General features: G+C 44.5%; 1 protein-coding gene across 1 annotated transcript in view; it reads left to right on the top strand.

Moving 5' to 3' along the window:
- Nucleotides 1-322: 322 nt before the first annotated feature.
- Nucleotides 323-19,656, top strand: part of ACSS3 (acyl-CoA synthetase short chain family member 3) — a 116,058-nt gene continuing 96,724 nt past the window's right edge. The window contains exons 1-2 of the mRNA XM_063447144.1: nucleotides 323-424; nucleotides 12,011-12,562. Of these exons, the coding sequence (XP_063303214.1) occupies nucleotides 12,189-12,562 (374 nt within the window). The 5' untranslated portion in view covers nucleotides 323-424; nucleotides 12,011-12,188. The remainder of the gene's footprint in view (nucleotides 425-12,010; nucleotides 12,563-19,656) is intronic.

Genomic DNA, 19,656 nt, shown 5'->3' with positions numbered 1-19,656 from the left:
AATTACAAACTGTTACAGGAACAGAGACACGTCTATTTCAATCTAGCAACAGTTTTTAATCTACTTTTCTATTGTCTCAATTTGAAACAGATTAATTATTCTTAAGGACCTAAAATAAATCTGACAATGCAGACCAGTTGCAAACTCCAGTTTCCTGATCTCCTTGATAGCCTGGGGAATAGCTAACAGATATTCAAGAGATAATATTTCAGGAATAGTGCTGTAGTGTAAAGGGTAACACTTTCTATTTCAGAAAGTCATGTTAAAGACGACTCTCACTGAAGTTGTTTATCCAGCGATCAAGCACTGAACTGGTTAACCCAGCTGTATCAAGTTTTTCCTTGTTTCTGCCACTCCCCCTGGTAATTGATTAGGGAGGGGGAACTCAGTTCAGAGTTTTCACTTAAAGATCTACAGTAGACTGGTATGTTTTCTTAATAGATCTTTGCTTTAATAAATCAATTGGAACTATGAAAAGGAAACTTTGTACTTAATTTACTGTAAAATTAGATCCATGGCTGGAAGATTAAGCCCTAAACAGATTATTTGTTGAGTTTTCAAAGCAATATTTCCCTACACTTGGATACAAAAGTGTCTTGTGGGAACATGTGTTTAGCTGCTTTACTTTAGTTTCTATTGACTCCTACACTGCCTCAACTTTTTCTTATTTCTCTATTTTTCTGCCTCAATTAATGGTGGTTTGAATTTTAGTGCAAGCATAATTTAAATATTGAGCTAGGAAGACTGTTGCTGTGTTGCATTTAAACCCTAAAGAATACTGGTTAAGCAAATACTTTATTTTTGGCTGTCATTGCACTGTTGTTTACGTTATATCTTCTAATTCTCAGTCACATTTTGTGTTCCATTTAGTTTAAAGTCTATGCTCTTGTTGTGATTTACGTGTGACTCCTTTCTTCCCAGAAACCCTAAGAGGCGTATTATCCAGAACATATTAAATAGGATTGTGAATGTTTATATCACCCTTCATGAAGTTACCTGTAACATCTAATGATATCTGTGAGTCCCAGTACGGCCTATAAAATACATATAAGTAATTATTCTGGGGGGAATGGGGGCTGACTTTTGAGGTAGATTTGTGAATGTAGAATTTATTCACGTTAATATTAAAGGGACACTATAGGCACCCAGACCACTTCATTTCACAGAAGTGGTCTGGGTGCAATGTCCCTGTCCCCTTAACCCTACAATGTAAGATAAACAGCACTGTTTCCATTGCAGAGTTAAGAAAACCTCTAGTGGCTGTGAGATATTTCCTCACTTCTCATGGAGTTTAACTCTGTGAAACGACGCTGGATGTCACTTTGCATGAGGACTTTCAACATCTTGAAAATTCCTATAAGAAAGCATTGAGTCAATGCTTTCCTATGGGGACACATATGATAAAATACAAACACCAGACAAGGAGCAGGAATAGATGTGCGCTATGGCTGGAACAATCTATAAGATAAAAATCTCTTATCAGTGGCGGAACTACAGTGGTCGCAGCTGCGACCAGGCCAGTCATTCCAGGGGGTCCGGCCGCCCCTCACCTGACCCTTGCGACCGTGGTGCCCACTGGCACTGGTGTGCGGCCCCCGGCCACACCTGCAATGAAGGGACCCATCGAGTGGCCCATGCTCTTGGGGCCACCCCATGGCAATGAATTACCTGGGGCTCAGTCAGCGCTGGGGCGCTTTAAGAGCGTGACCAGGCCCCATTGATTACGTTAGAGTGCCCGCTGGGAGGAAGATGTCACTTCTGCCCAGCATGCACAGAGCCGCGCCGAGAATGCAGGGAAAGGAGAGGAGGGAGTCAGAGTGGGAGCTCTGACTCCCATCAGCATAAGGCAGCCACTGGACACCAGGGATGTCACCCTACTGCACCTAAAGGTGGGAAAGAGTATGTATGTATGTATGTGTGTGTTTGTCAATGTCTGTATATCTGTGTTTCTGCGTGTGTGTGTGTGAATGTCTGTATATGTGTATATGTCTGTATCTGTATATCTTTGTCTGTATGTATATCTCTTTGTATGTGTATCTCTTTGTCTGCATGTGAGTATATGTATCTGTTTGTCTGTATGGGTATCTGTATGTCTGCATGTGTATCTGTTTGCATGTGTGTCAGTGTGTGTCCCTATGTATCTGTATGTGTGTCACAGTTTATATCTGTATGCATATCATATGTGTCTGTATGTGTATCTGTTTGTCTGCATATTTGTCTGTATGTGTATATATATATATATATATATGTTTGTCTGTATGTGTCAGTGTGTGCATAACTGTTTATATCTGTATGCATATCATTCTATGTATCTGCATGTTTGTCATTAAGTGTGTCTGTGTGTGTGTGTGTATTTGTATGTCTGTGTATCTGTTTGTCTGCATATGTCTGTATCTGTGTGTGTGTGTGTGTATATGTGTGTATATATATTTTTCTGCACGTGTGTATCTGGCTGCATGTGTCCGTGTGTGCTCCTATGTATCTGTATGTGTATCACTGTTTGTATCTGTATGCGTGTCATTCTGTGTATGTGTATCTGCATTTGTCTATATGTGTATATCTCTGTATGTGTGCCTGTGTATCTCCATGTGTGTCAGTTTGTGTCTGTGTACCTGGATGTGTGTCAGTGTTTGTATCTGTGTATTCGCATGTGTGTCCGTTTATTTATCTGTATGTGTTATACTATACAAATGGAAGGTGGGGGGTGTACGGAAGATGTATGGGGATGGTGGGGTCCCTGGGCAATTTTCCCACCGGGGCCCTGTGGTTTCTAGTTACGCCTCTGTCTCTTATAGATTGTTCCAGCCATAGAACATCTATTCCTGCTCCTTGTCTGGTGTAGTTTTTGTATTTTATTATTTATTTCCAATGGGGAAGGCCTAATGTGTGCACAGTCTCGCCGCACAAGTGCGTTCGATACCTCTGTTGCACTGACATCGGAGGAGGCAGAGAGCACCCCAGTGCCAAGGGACTTCGGCATTGGAATCAGGTAAGTTAAAAGAGGGTTTTTATTAGGCCTTTATTTTCCGGGGGGAAATGTGGGGAGCAGGGGCAGAGCGACACTATAGTGATAGGAATACAGTTTTGTATTACTAACGCTATGGTGTTTCTTTAAGCTAGAAGAGTTATCTGGATAGCAGATTTCAGAGTGGGAAGTCCGTTTCTGAAGGCAAGATAAGAAAAGGAAGTGGGGTTAAATACAATTGTTCTCAGCCCTTGGGTCAGAACCCAAAACTGGGTCGCCATGCTTTCCAAGTGAATTCTCATAGATGGAAACAGCAAGGTCATATTCATTAGGCCCCATTTAGCTGTTCACTGTTTTTCATAGTGTTATAGATAATTTTTACATTGGTAAGTGTTAAGACCTGCAGGGGAGATGTTACTGCGGTCCCTTGTTCCTTTCCCAGCTGCTGAGTATAAGTGACCATAGCTCCAGCAGGGGGTAGAGATGAATACAGCTTCACGACAATCCTTCCCAGTAGTTAGAGTATCCTTTCCCCAAACATGAGCCAAGACTTCATGAAGGGTGTAACAGAACTAAAGCTTTATTGAAACAGGCTGGCTTTTATGGGGGTCCTCATGCAAGAGGACCTCCCAAAACAAACAAACATATTACCAATCACTGTACAGTATTTTCTTACTACACGCCCCTTCCTCTGCCTGGAAGATAGTGAGATAAGTTAAAGGTTAAATCAATTATCTCCAGGCAGAGGGCACACATTTTACCCAAACATTGGAACACCCCTTTCCCCACAAGGTATCCCCACAAAATACATATCCCCTGATAGCCCCGATCTGGGAGGCAAACATATCCAAATTTCACCCAGATCGGTTCAGGGGTTCTTAAAAAGTGTGGAAGTCTTAGTTTACCGACCACACACGAGGCTCCTGCCCAAAACAGTTCCACGAATTCAGTGTGTGGGGTCGGTCAATTGGGGAAAAGGGCGAAAACTGTAGAAAGTCCCGAAAATACCCTCCTGGCTCATAGGAGCGATTGTTCCCCTGGTCCATACGGATATAACTACCGAATGCCGCTCTTCTGGGTGTTCGGCAAGTGGGAGAACCGGCCGTCCGGTAGTTTTCAGCGGTACTTCGCACGGTCGAGTGTCCGATTTTAGTTCCAGACACTCGACGACCAAGTCCCGCTGACTCGCCTCGTGCGGACAAGATGGCCGCCGTTTTCTTTTCCTCGTGGCGTGCGGCTATACAAACAACGGCCACCCAGGGAACACTTAATTGTCGGTGCTCAGATCACAACAAGCAAGGAGGGAGGTCGTGGTTCGGTGATGCAAACTGCCGAACGGATAAGCTACTGTTGGCAGAAAAAGGGGAATTAAACACAAAACATAGAAGAAAAGGTTAGCTGAGGTCTCTTTTCTTCACATTACTCCCCCTTAGTTCCATGGGTCGGCATACCCGCCTAGACCCTGCCGGGTTGGCTAGGGGATGTCCGGGTGGTAGCATTAAGAGTCCAAGTCTGTCTGACGGGAAAGTCCATCCGCATTACCGTTCTGTTTGCCCGGACGGTACTGCAGTGTAAAATTGTATGGTTGCAACGCTAAACTCCAGCGTAACAACCGGGGATTGTCTCCCGAGACTCGGTTGAGCCAAATGAGAGGGTTGTGATCAGTTAGTAAAAGCTCGGCCGTAGAGGTAGGGTTGAAGCTTCTTTAAGGCCCATACCAACGCCAAGCATTCCTTTTCTACGGTGGCATAGCTGACCTCCCGAGGTAGTAACTTCCGACTGAGGTATGCCACCGGGTGTTCCATGCCATCTTCCCCCACCTGGCTCAGCACGGCTCCCAGCCCAAACATAGAGGCATCTGTGTGAACGAGAAATGTCTTATTAGGGTCTGGGGCCGCCAATACTGGAGCTTTGCTCAGAGCTGCTTTGAGACTTTGAAACGCTGCTGCACACTCCGGGGACCACAATACCTGCTTGGGTAGGGCTTTTTTGGTTAGATCGGTGAGGGGCTTGGCTAGAGTGCTATACTCGGGGACAAACTTGCGATAGTACCCTGCTGTGCCTAAGAAAGCTAGGACCTGAGTCTTAGTGCGGGGTTGGGGCCAATTTGCTATGGCCTCTATTTTGGCGGGCTCGGGCCTCTGTTTACCCGAACCTACCCGATGCCCCAAATACTGGACTTCTGCCATGCCCACATGGCACTTCTCGGGTTTCAGGGTAAGGCCGGCTTCCTGTAATTTGTGGAATACCAAAGCCAAGTGCCCCAGGTGAGCTTCCCATGTGCCGCTGTAGATGGCGATGTCATCCAAGTAAGCACATGCGAAGTCCTGCATTCCTTCCAGAAGTCGGTCCGCCATCCGCTGAAATGTAGCCGGGGCATTCTTCATCCCAAACGGCATAACCTTAAATTGGTATAGCCCGAATGGGGTGACGAAGGCTGACTTAGGGATGGCAGCCGGGTCTAGGGGAATTTGCCAATAGCCTTTACACAGATCTAAAGTAGTCAGGAAGTGTCCACTAGCCATGCGATCGAGCAATTCGTCGATCCGCGGCATAGGGTAGGCATCTGTGATTGTCCTGTCATTTAGTTTCCGGTAGTCAATACAGAAACGAGTGGTGCCGTCTCGCTTTGGTACTAACACTACCGGAGACGCCCAGGGACTTTGGGAAGCCTCAATAACCCCTAGTTCGAGCATTTCCTGGAGTTCCTTCCACATGCTCGTGCGTACTGCTGCTGGTATACGATAGGGCTGTTGTCTCAAGGGGTTTTCCCCCTGGGTCTCTACCCGGTGTACTGCGGCGGACGTGTATCCGGGTAGAGAGGAGAATAGCCCACCGTATTCCTGGAGCAGGTGCTTAGCGTCTGCCTGCTGGGGGGGGGGGGGTCTAGCTTGTCTCCTAACCCCACTTGTTCTACCATCCCGGGGTTAGCCGCTAGTAGGTCTGGTAAGGGGAGTCCCTCACTGTCGTCTGTAGATGGGGCGCATATGGCAGCCACATCTTCCGAGCGTCCGTGATAGGGCTTCAACATGTTGACATGAAAGGCCCGTCTTACTCTTTCATCCGAACATTTGGCCACGATATACGTGGTGTCACTAATCTTCTCGACTATTTTAAATAGCCCCTGCCAGGCTGCCTGGAGCTTGTTCTTTTTGGATGGTCTGAGGGCTAACACCCTTTGCCCTATGTCCAGGTTCCTATCTCTTGCCCCGTGGTCATACCATTGTTTCTGGCGTTTCTGGGCCGCCCGCAAGTTCTCCCGAACGGACTCGGTGAGAGCTTGCAGGCGGTCCAGAAACTCCAGCACGTATGGCAGGACTGGGACTCCCTCCTCTCCTGTGCTGCCCTCCCAGTGCTCTCGTATGAGGTTCAGGGGTCCCCGAACTTTTCTCCCGTAGAGGAGTTCGAAGGGGGAGAACCCAGTGGACGCCTGAGGCACTTCCCGGTAGGCAAACAGGAGGTGAGGTAGAAACTTCTCCCATTGACCGTAGGACTCTGTGAACGCCGTGAGCATTTGCTTAAGCGTGCCGTTAAATCGTTCACAGAGACCATTGGTCTGTGGGTGATAGGGGGAGCTGAATAAAGGTTTAACCCCGCAGCTCTGCCACAACTGTTGCGTTACAGTTGCCGTGAACTGGGTCCCTTGGTCGGAAAGTATTTCCCGGGGGAACCCTACTCGGGAAAAGATCTTAACTAGGGCCTCTGCCACCGTCTCCGCCTCAATGTTGGAGAGCGCCACCGCCTCAGGGTATCTGGTGGCATAGTCCACCACCGTGAGTATGTAGCGCTTTCCGGAGGAGCTGGGTTTGTTGAGAGGCCCCACCAGGTCTACTGCTACCCGGTAGAATGGCTCGTCAATTATAGGTAGGGGTCTTAATTTGGCCCTAGGGTGATCCCCCCTTTTCCCTACTCGTTGACAGGTATCACAGGTTCTACAGTAAGACTGCACATCGGTGGATATTCCTGGCCAGAAGAACGTCTGGGTAAGGCGGTCCTTAGTTTTCTTGATACCCAGATGTCCGGCTAGCGGGATATCATGGCTGAGCCTTAGAAGCTCCGCCCTGTATTTCCGGGGTACTACCAGCTGCCTTTTTATCACTTGTGCTGCCCCCCTCCCCACTCCCCCGGTAACCCTATACAGCAACCCCTTATCCCATTGGAATCCCTCGTGGTTATTCCCTTCTCTGGGTGTCCCTACTGCCTTCCTGTAACCGGCTAAGGTGGGGTCTGTTTGTTGGGTTTGGCCAAAATCTTGGGGGGTACCCCAGAAGGGGATAGGGTTAGGGGCGACTACTGGGTTTTCAGTTCCTACCTGTGGTTCCTCGGAGTGTGTTGATCCAGCTCGGCGGGCTTGCGCCCTAGTGGTCACTGCGCAGGCTCCGGCAGGTTCGGATTGTATCAGCTTTGAAGTTAGGCACCCTAAATCATTCCCCAACAAAACGTCGGCTGGTAGTCCCGCCAATATGCCTACTTCCATCGGCCTGTCACCATGGCCCCAATTCAGCTGTACCCGAGCAGTGGGTATCTTGTGGATGGCACCCCCGGCCACCCGTACTGCTACAGTCTTGTTGGTGCGAGCCTTGGCAGCTACGGTATGCGGCTGTACCAGTGTAAGGGTGGCGCCCGTGTCTCGGAGCCCCTCTGCTTCTTGACCGTCTACGGTGACCAACCGTCGGTGGTGGACTCGATTGTCTATTTCAGCTTGGGCTAGGTCTACCTCATGTAGGACAGCCCACTGTTCGGAGTCGGGTGCTGGCTCGCCCACCTGGGTGTGCTGATAGTGGTGAGCGGCCGCCCTCGGGGTTTGTGGGGGCCGTTCCCAGCTGGTTCGGCTCCGCTGAGGACAATGGATCTTGAAGTGCCCGGGCTGATTGCACTGGTGACATACCGGTGGAGGTTTCCGGACAAAACCAGGTTGGGGTGTGGGTGGTCTGGGGTTGGTCACAGGTCCTGGTGGTGGAGCACTGGACCTTACCAGAGGACGGTTCCCACTAGCTTCCCCCTTTCGGCCTTCATGATGCTCGTCCGCCAGCTTGGCTGCGGCTTCGATGGTAGCCGGCTTTCGGTCTCTGACCCAATCCCTGGTGTCTGTCGGGGTGTGCTCAAAAAAGTGTTCAAGTAAGAAGAGCTGTAGTACCTCTTCCAATGTGGTGGCTAGGCAGCCTTGTATCCAGTTTTGGGCCGCTCGATACAGCCTAAAAGCCCACTCAGTGTAGGAGTCTCGGCCACCTTTCCGTAAGGCCCGAAATTTCTTTCTGTAAGTCTCTGGGGTCACAGCATATCTAGCTAGCAGAATTTCCTTTACCTTGGCATAGTCATGTATGGCTGTGTCAGGAACTGCTCTGTAGCCCTCGGCTGCACGGCCCGTGAGCTTGCTGCTTAAGATCGATGCCCATTGCTCTGATTCCAGACCCTCCAAAGCGCATTGACGTTCGAAATCCTGCAGATATGCGTCAATCTCTGTTTCTCCGTCCGCAAAGCTTTTAAATGCAGCATAGTTAATTTTCTTTCGCTGTCCTCCATTTATAGATCCTGTTAGTGATGCGTTGTCTGCTTGGTTCAAGCTGGCCTGTAGGGCACTGCGTTCTGCATTCACTTGTGCCAGGATTTGCGTTATCGCCTCCGGTGGTGCGTTCGGCCCATATAAATTTAGCCTCCACATCACCTTCCGCTGGAACTCCGCTTCCTCTCGGCTGACGTCCGTCACGCTGCTGGTTTGGTCGCCCTCCATTAGTTCGGCTATGAGGGTAGCTTTTCTCTTGTTGCTTGCCACCTGGCCTCGGGCTTCGAGTAGATCTTGTAGCGTCGTCTTTTTTAGTTTCTCGTACTGCTGGGCCATTCATCAGTTGTCTTTCTGCGTTCCATTCAATCCCACCGCTGCCACCAGTTGTTAAGACCTGCAGGGGAGATGTTACTGCGGTCCCTTGTTCCTTTCCCAGCTGCTGAGTATAAGTGACCATAGCTCCAGCAGGGGGTAGAGATGAATACAGCTTCACGACAATCCTTCCCAGTAGTTAGAGTATCCTTTCCCCAAACATGAGCCAAGACTTCATGAAGGGTGTAACAGAACTAAAGCTTTATTGAAACAGGCTGGCTTTTATGGGGGTCCTCATGCAAGAGGACCTCCCAAAACAAACAAACATATTACCAATCACTGTACAGTATTTTCTTACTACACGCCCCTTCCTCTGCCTGGAAGATAGTGAGATAAGTTAAAGGTTAAATCAATTATCTCCAGGCAGAGGGCACACATTTTACCCAAACATTGGAACACCCCTTTCCCCACAAGGTATCCCCACAAAATACATATCCCCTGATAGCCCCGATCTGGGAGGCAAACATATCCAAATTTCACCCAGATCGGTTCAGGGGTTCTTAAAAAGTGTGGAAGTCTTAGTTTACCGACCACACACGAGGCTCCTGCCCAAAACAGTTCCACGAATTCAGTGTGTGGGGTCGGTCAATTGGGGAAAAGGGCGAAAACTGTCAAAAGTCCCGAAAATACCCTCCTGGCTCATAGGAGCGATTGTTCCCCTGGTCCATACGGATATAACTACCGAATGCCGCTCTTCTGGGTGTTCGGCAAGTGGGAGAACCGGCCGTCCGGTAGTTTTCAGCGGTACTTCGCACGGTCGAGTGTCCGATTTTAGTTCCAGACACTCGACGACCAAGTCCCGCTGACTCGCCTCGTGCGGACAAGATGGCCGCCGTTTTCTTTTCCTCGTGGCGTGCGGCTATACAAACAACGGCCACCCAGGGAACACTTAATTGTCGGTGCTCAGATCACAACAAGCAAGGAGGGAGGTCGTGGTTCGGTGATGCAAACTGCCGAACGGATAAGCTACTGTTGGCAGAAAAAGGGGAATTAAACACAAAACATAGAAGAAAAGGTTAGCTGAGGTCTCTTTTCTTCACAGTAAGATTTTTGTAAAATTGTAGAATAGTAAATCTACAAGCTAATGGCATTAACATAATTTGGGTCATTGCCATAAGAGGTTAAAAACTGCAAAGTTTAATATCAGTTAGATATTATGGCAGAGAAGGCTTTAAATTCGACAGTTACGAGGTTCAACCTATAATCACTGTAGTCATGCTCTCCAGTGCCCAGATGTTTACATTGCATGGTTAAGACTGCCTCAAGTTGCTGTCTCTCAGACAGACACTAGAGGCGCTTCCTCAATTCACACAGAGTTGAAGTCCGTAAAATGATCCTGGATGCCCTCATGCTTTTTATGAGGACATCCAGAGTAAATGCTTTGCTATGGGAAAGGCATAATGCACGCACTGTGCTTCTCATTCACCAGCATGTTGGAGGCGGAGAGTGATCCAGCACCATGGGACCTCTAAACTGGAATCAGGTAAGTAGGGGAATATGTATTTTTTTTAAACTCTTTATTCACTCGAGGGTTGCCTGAGGGGCAGAGGGACACAATAGTGTTAGGAATAGTTTTGAATTACTAATACTATAGTGTTCCTTTAATGACAAATGCAAATGCAAATTGATGTATTGTTATTAGTAGTTATTTTATCAGAATTCATACTAACCCTTCACATAGTTGTTAACCCTGGATGCTTTTGCATTTGTTTTTCCTGGTAATCTGGTATTGTACACAATATCTCAAGGTAAGCTTCCTATGTATGCGTTGAATACTTAATTGTGTTGCTCTATAGGATACAACTTATAAAACTAACAGATTATGTCTACATTACAGAAAATCATTCTTCTTGTAATTCAGCTGTGTTTTTGAATAAATCTTTTGGAGCACTGGTGGTATAATCACAATTTTTATGACTGATTATATCACGTGTACTGAGGCAAGAATATAAAAAACAAGGGGGGAGAATTAAACATTTAGGCCAAAATATACACTTGCAAGTTTCCCCTCCCTCCCTTTGTCCATGTTCCCTTCTCTCTCACTCCCCCGTATCCCCCTGCCTCCCTTTGTTCCATTCTCTCCCACTCCCCGTATCCCCCTCCCTTTGTCCATGTTCCCTTCTCTCTCACTCCCCCGTATCCTCCTGCCTCCTTTTGTCCATGTTCCCCTCTCTCTCACTCCCCCGTATTCCCCTTCTCTCTCACTCCCCCGTATTCCCCTCCCTCCTTTTGTCCATGTTCCCCTCTCTCACTCCCCCGTATTCCCCTCCCTCCCTTTGTCTATGTTCCCTTCTCTCTCTCACTCCCCTGTATCCCCCTCCCTCCTTTTGTCCATGTTCCCCTTTCTCTCACTCCCCCGTATTCCCCTCCCTCCTTTTGTCCATGTTCCCCTCTCTCTCACTCCCCCGTATTCCCCTCCCTCCCTTTGTCCATGTTCCCTTCTCTCTCACTCCCCATGTATCCCCCTCCCTCCTTTTGTCCATGTTCCCCTCTCTCACTCCCCCGAATTCCCCTCCCTCCTCTTGTCCATGTTCCCCTCTCTCACTCCCCCGAATTCCCCTCCCTCCTCTTGTCCATGTCCCCCTCTCTCTCACTCCCCCGTATCCCCCTCCCTCCTCTTGTCCATGTTCCCGTCTCTCTAACTCCCCTGTATCCCCCTCCCTCCCTTTGTCCATGTTCCCTTCTCTCTCACTCCCCTGTATCCCCCTCCCTTCGTCCATGTTTCCTTCTCTCTCACTCCCCCGAATCCCCCTCCCCCCTTTGCCCATTTTCCCCTCTCTCTTTCACATATAAACCTCCCTCTCCATGTTTAGTAAATAAACATCTTGGTCTGTTTGCATCCCACAAAAATTGGTTAAATTTTACACAATTGTTTTTCATTGTTTTCTTGTGTTTTAGTAACTTGGCTGTACCTGAAGTAAAGAAATGTTTTAGCATATACAACATTTAATGCATTTAATAGTAATAATGCAGGGCAATATACGCTGAGTTCAAGCTTGCAATCCAAATCAAGTTTATTGCTCTTTTATTTATATATATATATATATATGACAAAAGTGTTAATAAATGGTTATGCATCTAGTAAATGAACAACTTGTCCAATTCCATATTTATTTCACCTGCAACCCAGTGTACAACTATCTTTTTTTTTTTTTTTTTTTTTCCAACAGCTCTGAGATACACGGCTCCACTCTCCAAGGAAAGCTTGAACTGGATTTTCTGAGACGCCTTTGTCTAGTAATGTTTGCACAATAAGAGTTGATCCAGTGCAGGATTTTTTTCCCGCTGCTGTAACAAAACACACACAGAAAGAACTGTTGCCAGAAAAGTTAACTCCAGCACAAAAAAATGTACTTTGGGATATTATGGCTGTCAAAGCACAGCTTGGGAAAGAGATGCCTGACTAGCAAAACGTTTAGTTCATCTGCTTGGAGCCCTGTGCACAGAACAAATGGCAAATTCCAGGAAAACTTGAAGATAAAGTTAATTTCTCAGATTTCAAGGACTAGGGAACGATTAATTTCTTCTGTGTATTCTTCGCAGTTTACAGCCCCATTGTACTCCACTTTCCACCAGGACATTGACCATGCTAATTATGAACAAGTCTCCAGATTATCAGTGGAAGACCCTGAAAGGGTTTGGGAGGAAGCAGCACAAAAGATCACATGGTTTAAATCATGGACCAAAACAATGGACAACTCCAATCCTCCATTTACAAAATGGTAAGTTTACAGACAAAATGTTTACTTGTATTATTTTTCAGGTGACCAATTAGTTTTTTTTTTTTTAACAAAAGAACAATCATGAGCTTAAAGGGAAACTCCAGTGCCAGGATAACAATCCATTTTCCTGGCACTGCAGGTCCCCTCTCCTTCCCACCTCCCATCCCCGGTTGCTGAAGGGGTGAAAACCCCTTCAGTCACTTACCTGAGGCAGCGAAGATGTCCCACGTCGCTGCTTCTCCCTCTGTGCCACTCCTCCTTCTGACTGCGTCGGCCAGTGGGCGAGACTGATCCCGCCCACCGGCCGGGGGTAGACCTAATGCGCATGTGTGGCAATGCTGCGCATGCGCATTAGCACTCCACATAGGAAAGCATTGAAAATGCATTTCAATGCTTTACTATGGGGAAATGAGCGACGCTGGAGGTCCTCACACAGCGTCAGGACGTCCAGCGATGCTCTAGCACAGGTTTCCTGTGCAAGGAACCAGGAAGTGCCCTCTAGTGGCTGTCTAGTAGACAGCCACTAGAGGTGGAGTTAACCCAGCAATGTAATTATTGTAGTTTATAAAAAACTGCAATAATTACACTTGCAGGGTTAGGAGTAGTGGGAGTTGGCACCCAGACCACTCCAATGGGCAGAAGTTGTCTGGGTGCCTTGAGTGTCCCTTTAAGTTAAATGGTCACATAGCTGAAAACAAACATGCGTCCATCAAGTTTAGCCTTTCCCACATCTGTTTTTGTTTTTTTTAACAGCAAAAACAGATATGAGAGAGGCTGAACTTTTCAGCTATGTATCTTATTATCATGATTGTTCTTTAGTTCAAAAAAATGTGGTCATCTGAAATATACATTCCTATTGAAATGAAAAATGCTTTATATACAGCAGATTTCTTAGTTTATAGTATATCCAAGGGTATGAATAAATGGTGCATCCAAAACTTCGCAAAACGCGTCTCCAAGTACCATTACTACCTGCACGTAAGTTATGGTTAAAGAAGATGTCACTGTGTTCATTATAGCTGCAACAGCTTTGTAAGATCTCTCTATCACTTCACTTGTAAATCCACTCCCTCATTGCTGGTCATCAGAGATCGAAACATAACTTCCTCTGGTCCTAGCATACAAGTTCTTTTATAGAATGCACGTGCTATTTATTAGTTCTAAGTATTTTGTAACTCAATTCATTTAAAGAAAGCACCTACAGCAGCTGAAAATCTACAGCTGTGAATATTATTTATAAAAAATATATAAATTACAAATTTAACAAGATCATTCTGTTTTCTTGCACCTAGCCGTTGTTTCATTCATGAAAACACAGGAGGAGGGGGGAAAGTACTGCAGTGCTGATAGTAAACACAGTGCAGCTCCAGGGTTTAAGTTATGTTTTTGTTTTTAAATCTGTGGTTACTAGTGTGTATTGTATATTTAGGATTCAGTGGCAAAAGAGGATGTCACTACTTCCTATCAGCATCTCATGCCATGCACATTGCATCTTATTGCGCATTCATGGGATTATCTATGGAAGATCCAGCAGTCTTAACAGTGCTGCTTTAATATGCATTGCAGGGTTCTCCAAACTCTGACCCTCAAGATGTTGCTGACATACAACTCCCATGATTTTCAGGCTATATATTTCATTCAAAGAATCATGGGAGTTGTAGTTCAGCATCATCTGGAGGGCCAGAGTTTAGAGAACCCGGATTTTATAGAGAGCATGAAAAAAAGTTAACAGAAGTCATTGTAACTTTCAATATTTCATTCGGTGATGTAATTTTCAGAGACATAACATTTCTACTTTAAAGTTATTTTTTTTTTTTTCATTTGATTATAGAAGCAGCTTTATTGTGAATGTGTTCTTTTTAATTCTTTAAAGGGACACTGTAGGCACCCAGACCACTTCAGCTCATTGAAGTGGTCTGGGTGCTGTGTCCCTTTTGCACTTGGAGAACTGCAATGTTTACATTGCAGTTCTAAGTCTGCCCTCCGAAATAGAAATGGACTGAAGAACATTGGCGCTGGATAGAGGTAAGTCACTAAAGGGTTTTTACCCCTTCAGCCCGAGTGAGGGGGCTGCGAGTGAGGGGGGCACCTTAGAAATCTATAGTGCCAGGAAAACGGCTTTGTTTTCCTGGCACTATAGGATCCCTTTAAGTGACAGACTAGAAACCTATAAAATATTGAATATCTACCTATAAGTAGAAAAATAGGAGAAAAATAGAAGAAAATGAATTTGACATTAAAGGGACACTATAGGTGCCAAACCATCTTTAGCTTAATTAAGAAGTTTTGGCGTATATATCATGCCCCTGCAGTCTCACTGCTCAATTCTCTGCAATTTAGGAGTTAAGTCACTTTGTTTATACAGCTTTCACACCTCCCTGCATGGTACTTGCACAGCCTTCCTAAATTCTCCCTGTAAAATGAGAGCTAGTCTATACACTTCCTTGACAGGTGCATAGTCGTACCCTTGGGCATTTAGAATAAAATAAAAACATACACAATAATGCACGGACGCTAATATGTTGGGTAAAATTGTGTTTACAGCTTTTAATATAATCTCAATTAGAGTATGAAAAGTCATTGTCAAACAAACCCTATGACACAGTATGTAAATAACCCCCACAATATTACAATGACAATGACCCCAAAATCAACAACATAACACAGTAACAACATAACATAAATAACATCATGAAACATAATAATGCCTATACAACTTGCCCGAACGGTCCAATGAAGGGGTATACGGAGATACGCCTGTACTCCCAGGTTCTGAGCCACAGGCCAGTTCGGAACCTGCTATACCAACTTGCCCAAATGATCCATCGTAGGGGTATACTTAGATTCACTAAACCCCCCAGTTTCTGAGCCACATGCCTGCTGGAAACTTACCATATCAACTTGCCCAAATGATCTAGTGTAGGGGTATACTGAGATTCCCTACACCCCAAGATTCTGAGCCACAGGCCAGCTCGAAACCTACCATACCAATTTTTAAACCACATAATTAATTAAATCCCTTAAAACCCATTATACCCCCCTACCCCCCAATTTACCTATCCAGCCCCCCACCACTGTAACCAGATGAAGGATAACTCCAAACCTAACACAAAATCAGGGAGATTGGGGGGACAACAACAAGGTCTGTGAGAGAGCATTAGAATGGGAAAATTATAAGACGGCTGCCCTATATGTATCAACCTGCCCATCCCAGTTTACTAGCCAATCCAAACACACTAACTATGAATACCCGCCTCCTGGCTCAGTTAAGGCCCTAATCCACTAAGCTGTGCTGCTCCGTGGGCTACATTATTGCAAATTCTATTTCATTTAGAATGTCTTTTCTCCTGCTCTGTTAACATTCTTCTAGACCTTGCAGGAGCCTTCTGTGTGTGATTACATTTTAATTTACAGAGCAAGATGTAAAAACTACTAAAGTAAGTTTACATCTGAAAATGAAATTTTTTTTTTCACAGCCAGAGGAGGTGTGGCTAGGGTTACACGAAAACAAACAAAAGAGATTTAAAAAAGTGATTTAACTTCTAAATGGCAGATAATTGATCTGTGAGAATTCGGGGGCATAATCTATACAACTGCTTCATTAAGCAAACGTTGTTTTAATAGCTCTAGTGTCCCTTTAACCTATTTAGGACCAATGAGAAACTGTGCTCTCATAACAATCTAAGACCATACTTTACTCTTTGTCGTTAGTACGGTTCTAAGCAGGTAACTTATATTGTCACAAAGTGTTCTAAGGAGTAGATTGTGATGATGGCATGGATTCCCATGTTGATAACGCATGCACATATTCCAACATGCACATACGCCACAAAGCATTCTGAGCGGCGTTGTACAGATTTCCATGTGGCATGTGGCCAAATTACTGGTTTGCAAGGTTATTGTAATCTCCCAGGCAATTTGGAAGAATTGGTCTTTCAGTGTTATGACATCCACAGAATGATTAAAAACCTACCATGGATTTTAGTTTTGGCTGGCTGTTACAGTGTCAATGTTTGGCATGTTTGTTAACAAATACAATTATTCCTGAGTAAAGAGTGCTACAATAAATGAAAAGTAGTAATATTTATTTGAATGTCTGTTTTAAGAGGTACTTTTGTGGTCTATTTTGGTAGGCTTTAATTGTTTTTTCTATTTAACATATATTTTTTATATTTTTTTTACATTGTTAAAGCAGTTTCAGCAAATGATTGGCATTTCATGCAAATCATTGTAACTTTCTTAATATACTAATTATCTTTGGCACACTATTTGCATATTTAGAAGAGCCATGATTGTGAAAATAGATGACTTCGTTCTGCCGTTTCTCATTGTACTGTGTGCTGTCAGTTCCTTGTTTCTTATAAACCTCTCCTAATCATGCAGGGCTTTATCTTGGGCTTCATGCAAAAAAGGGGTTTCCTAGATTTCCAGCCGATGACTTATGTTCTATTGGCAGTTAGTTATAGGCTTACTTACTTTTTGAATGAACCGAGTGCACTATGCAAGAGTGAGTGTGTGTACATCATAAAAATGGTTGGTGGGAGGGATGACGGACATACTCGCCTAACCACCCTTGACTTTGCCTATACATTCTTTTAGACAATGACACTAGTCGTACCCCCACCAGACCACTCGGAAACAATATCTTAACGCAACATTGATTGGAAGAACACCGCTGGGGGTTGTGATAAGAGGCTCTCACGCAATGCAGGCTCAGAGATCCTGGTATAATTTGCAACTTCATTCCGGGTTAAACACAGATGGTGACACTTAACACGGCACCTTACGGGGTGGGGAAAAGAAAGGGGGTAGGAAAATAATATGTACATAAAACTCTAGGCTAAGGACAGCGGCGAGGTATACTTGCCTGTTACCTTCTTATCTTGCGATAATGCACACAATGCAGAATTTATTCACATGTTCATACCATGACAGAGACCTGCGTGTCTCGTACTGTTTTCTTCTTTGATTTCTATATCTGATGTAAAATTCTTAATAAAAACAGATTTACCAAAAAAAAAAAAAATGGTTGGTAAGTTGGCATGACAAATGGAACATAGAAACTGTGTTAATTTCCTTTGTGATATATAGAATATGAAATAGTGTAATAACCGCATTACTAGTATATAGTATATATCACTTTTCCTATTGCTTGCAAAAATCAGCCAGTCAGGGTGGAACCTCTAGGCACAGCAGATGCAATGCTGCAGGGCCCAATAGAGCTTTGGCTCCCACTGGATAGCAAGGAGACTGAGAACATCTATTTGGGGGAGGCAGAAGGTTAAATGACAGTGGAATGGGAGATTGTTAGCTGGAAGGCAAGTGTGCAAATCTAATTTGGGAATAGAGAGGGTTTAAAGGCAGGCAAATGTGTCAGTCTAAATTCGGGAAGAAGTGGGTGACCTAGCATGGGATGTAGGGTCTTACAAGTAGAGATTTGATTATTTAAAAGTGGTACATGGGGATATTTTGAAGAAATTAGAGATTCATTTTCTGGATCACTTGCGGGCCCCAAAAACATCTTGCAACAGGTCTCTTTGTTCACTAGTTCTGCTACTGTAGCCAGTGTTTAGCTTGTTTCAGCTAAATGGTGTATAAACTAAATGGCAAGTTTAATATGAGTCTGATAATCATCTCCTGAGAAGATTCTGAAATTACATGGGTCGTGAACTGAACGCTGTCTGTCTGTCTATTTTCCTTCTAATATATATTTGAATTAATGTTTCCAGCTTCCCAGCAGGTGTTTTTTTTTTTTTGCCTACTTAAAATAATATATCACTATAGTGTGAAACTGGAATATCTGGTTGGATTGCTTTTGAACTCTGTGTGCCATGTGAAAAAAGACAAAACCCAAAAACAAACAGTGAAATCGCTTATATAACTTTTCCATCATTCAGCTATAATTGGGAGTATGTTTCTTTAGTCTTTACACTATGTACACTACTAGATATGCTTTTTGGAATAGCAAAGGTGGTTTAAATTTTACTGGAATAAGAATGAAAAGGAGGCTGTATACAAAGTATCAGAAAACACCACCAACTGCAATAGATTGGCAGTCCAAACAGTAGATGGTTTGATAAAGGAACACTGTATGTGTTAGGGGAGTCCGCCTCCCCCTCTGTGGAGTTAAAAGGTGATTAAACTTACATTTTCTCCCACGCCACACCGGTCTCACCACAGCTGGCACTGCCACCATGACTGGGATCATCAATCGTGATGATCTCAGTCAGTTCAATGATTTCCCATAGGAAAGCATTGGGAGGCAATGGTGCATGCCCGGCAAAACGTCACACTGCCCCAATCGGCATCTCCTCATAGAGATGTATTGAATCAATATATCACTGTGGGGAGTGTTCAGCACCTCCATGCAGCGCATGGAGACACTGAATGTAGGTGCTATAAACTGTTCAGCACTGAGATAGGAAGGACCTCTAGTGGCCATCTGAGTGACTGCACCTAGAGGTGTTACTAGGCAGCAATTTAAACACTGACTTTTCTCTGAAATGGCAGTGTTTACATTGAAAAGCCGTCAGGGACATGATATAGACACAAAAGCCATAGCTGTTCTGCTGAGTATAATGTCACTTTTGTGGATTCCATATTCCACACCTTTTTAAAATGAACAAACAGACATCAAATCGTACCTGTCTCGTCTATTCAACTATTTACATGCAGTTGATCCACCTATCGTTGATGCCTGTCAATCACACTCATTATGGTAACTGATATTGCAACTATATTGGCTCTATGTGCTATCTTCTGGTTTAAATACTTATAAATAAAATTATTGTTAATGTTTAGATTTCTGTCATATTAAAACGTCACTTGAAACTTGTAGAGGACATTTTTTATTTTTTTTATTATGATGATGAAGCTAATCAAAAAACATTAACATTTTTATTTGATTGCTGTCTTATAATACAATTCTGACGGAGGAAAAACTCCCAGAAGCAGAACAAAGGTATTAGTGTTTGCCAATTATAATTCTACAGAATTTATACACTTACCAGGTTTCTTAGATACACACTAGAAGTCAAAGTCATTCTGCAGGTATAGCACTTATTTTCTCAACTGTGGCTCTTAACAAAATAAAA

The sequence above is a fragment of the Pelobates fuscus genome, chromosome 3 (genome assembly GCF_036172605.1).
Source record: "Pelobates fuscus isolate aPelFus1 chromosome 3, aPelFus1.pri, whole genome shotgun sequence".
Lineage (NCBI taxonomy): Eukaryota > Metazoa > Chordata > Amphibia > Anura > Pelobatidae > Pelobates > Pelobates fuscus.
Note: the sequence above shows the minus strand (reverse complement) of the source record. Positions and strands in the feature narration are given on the sequence as shown.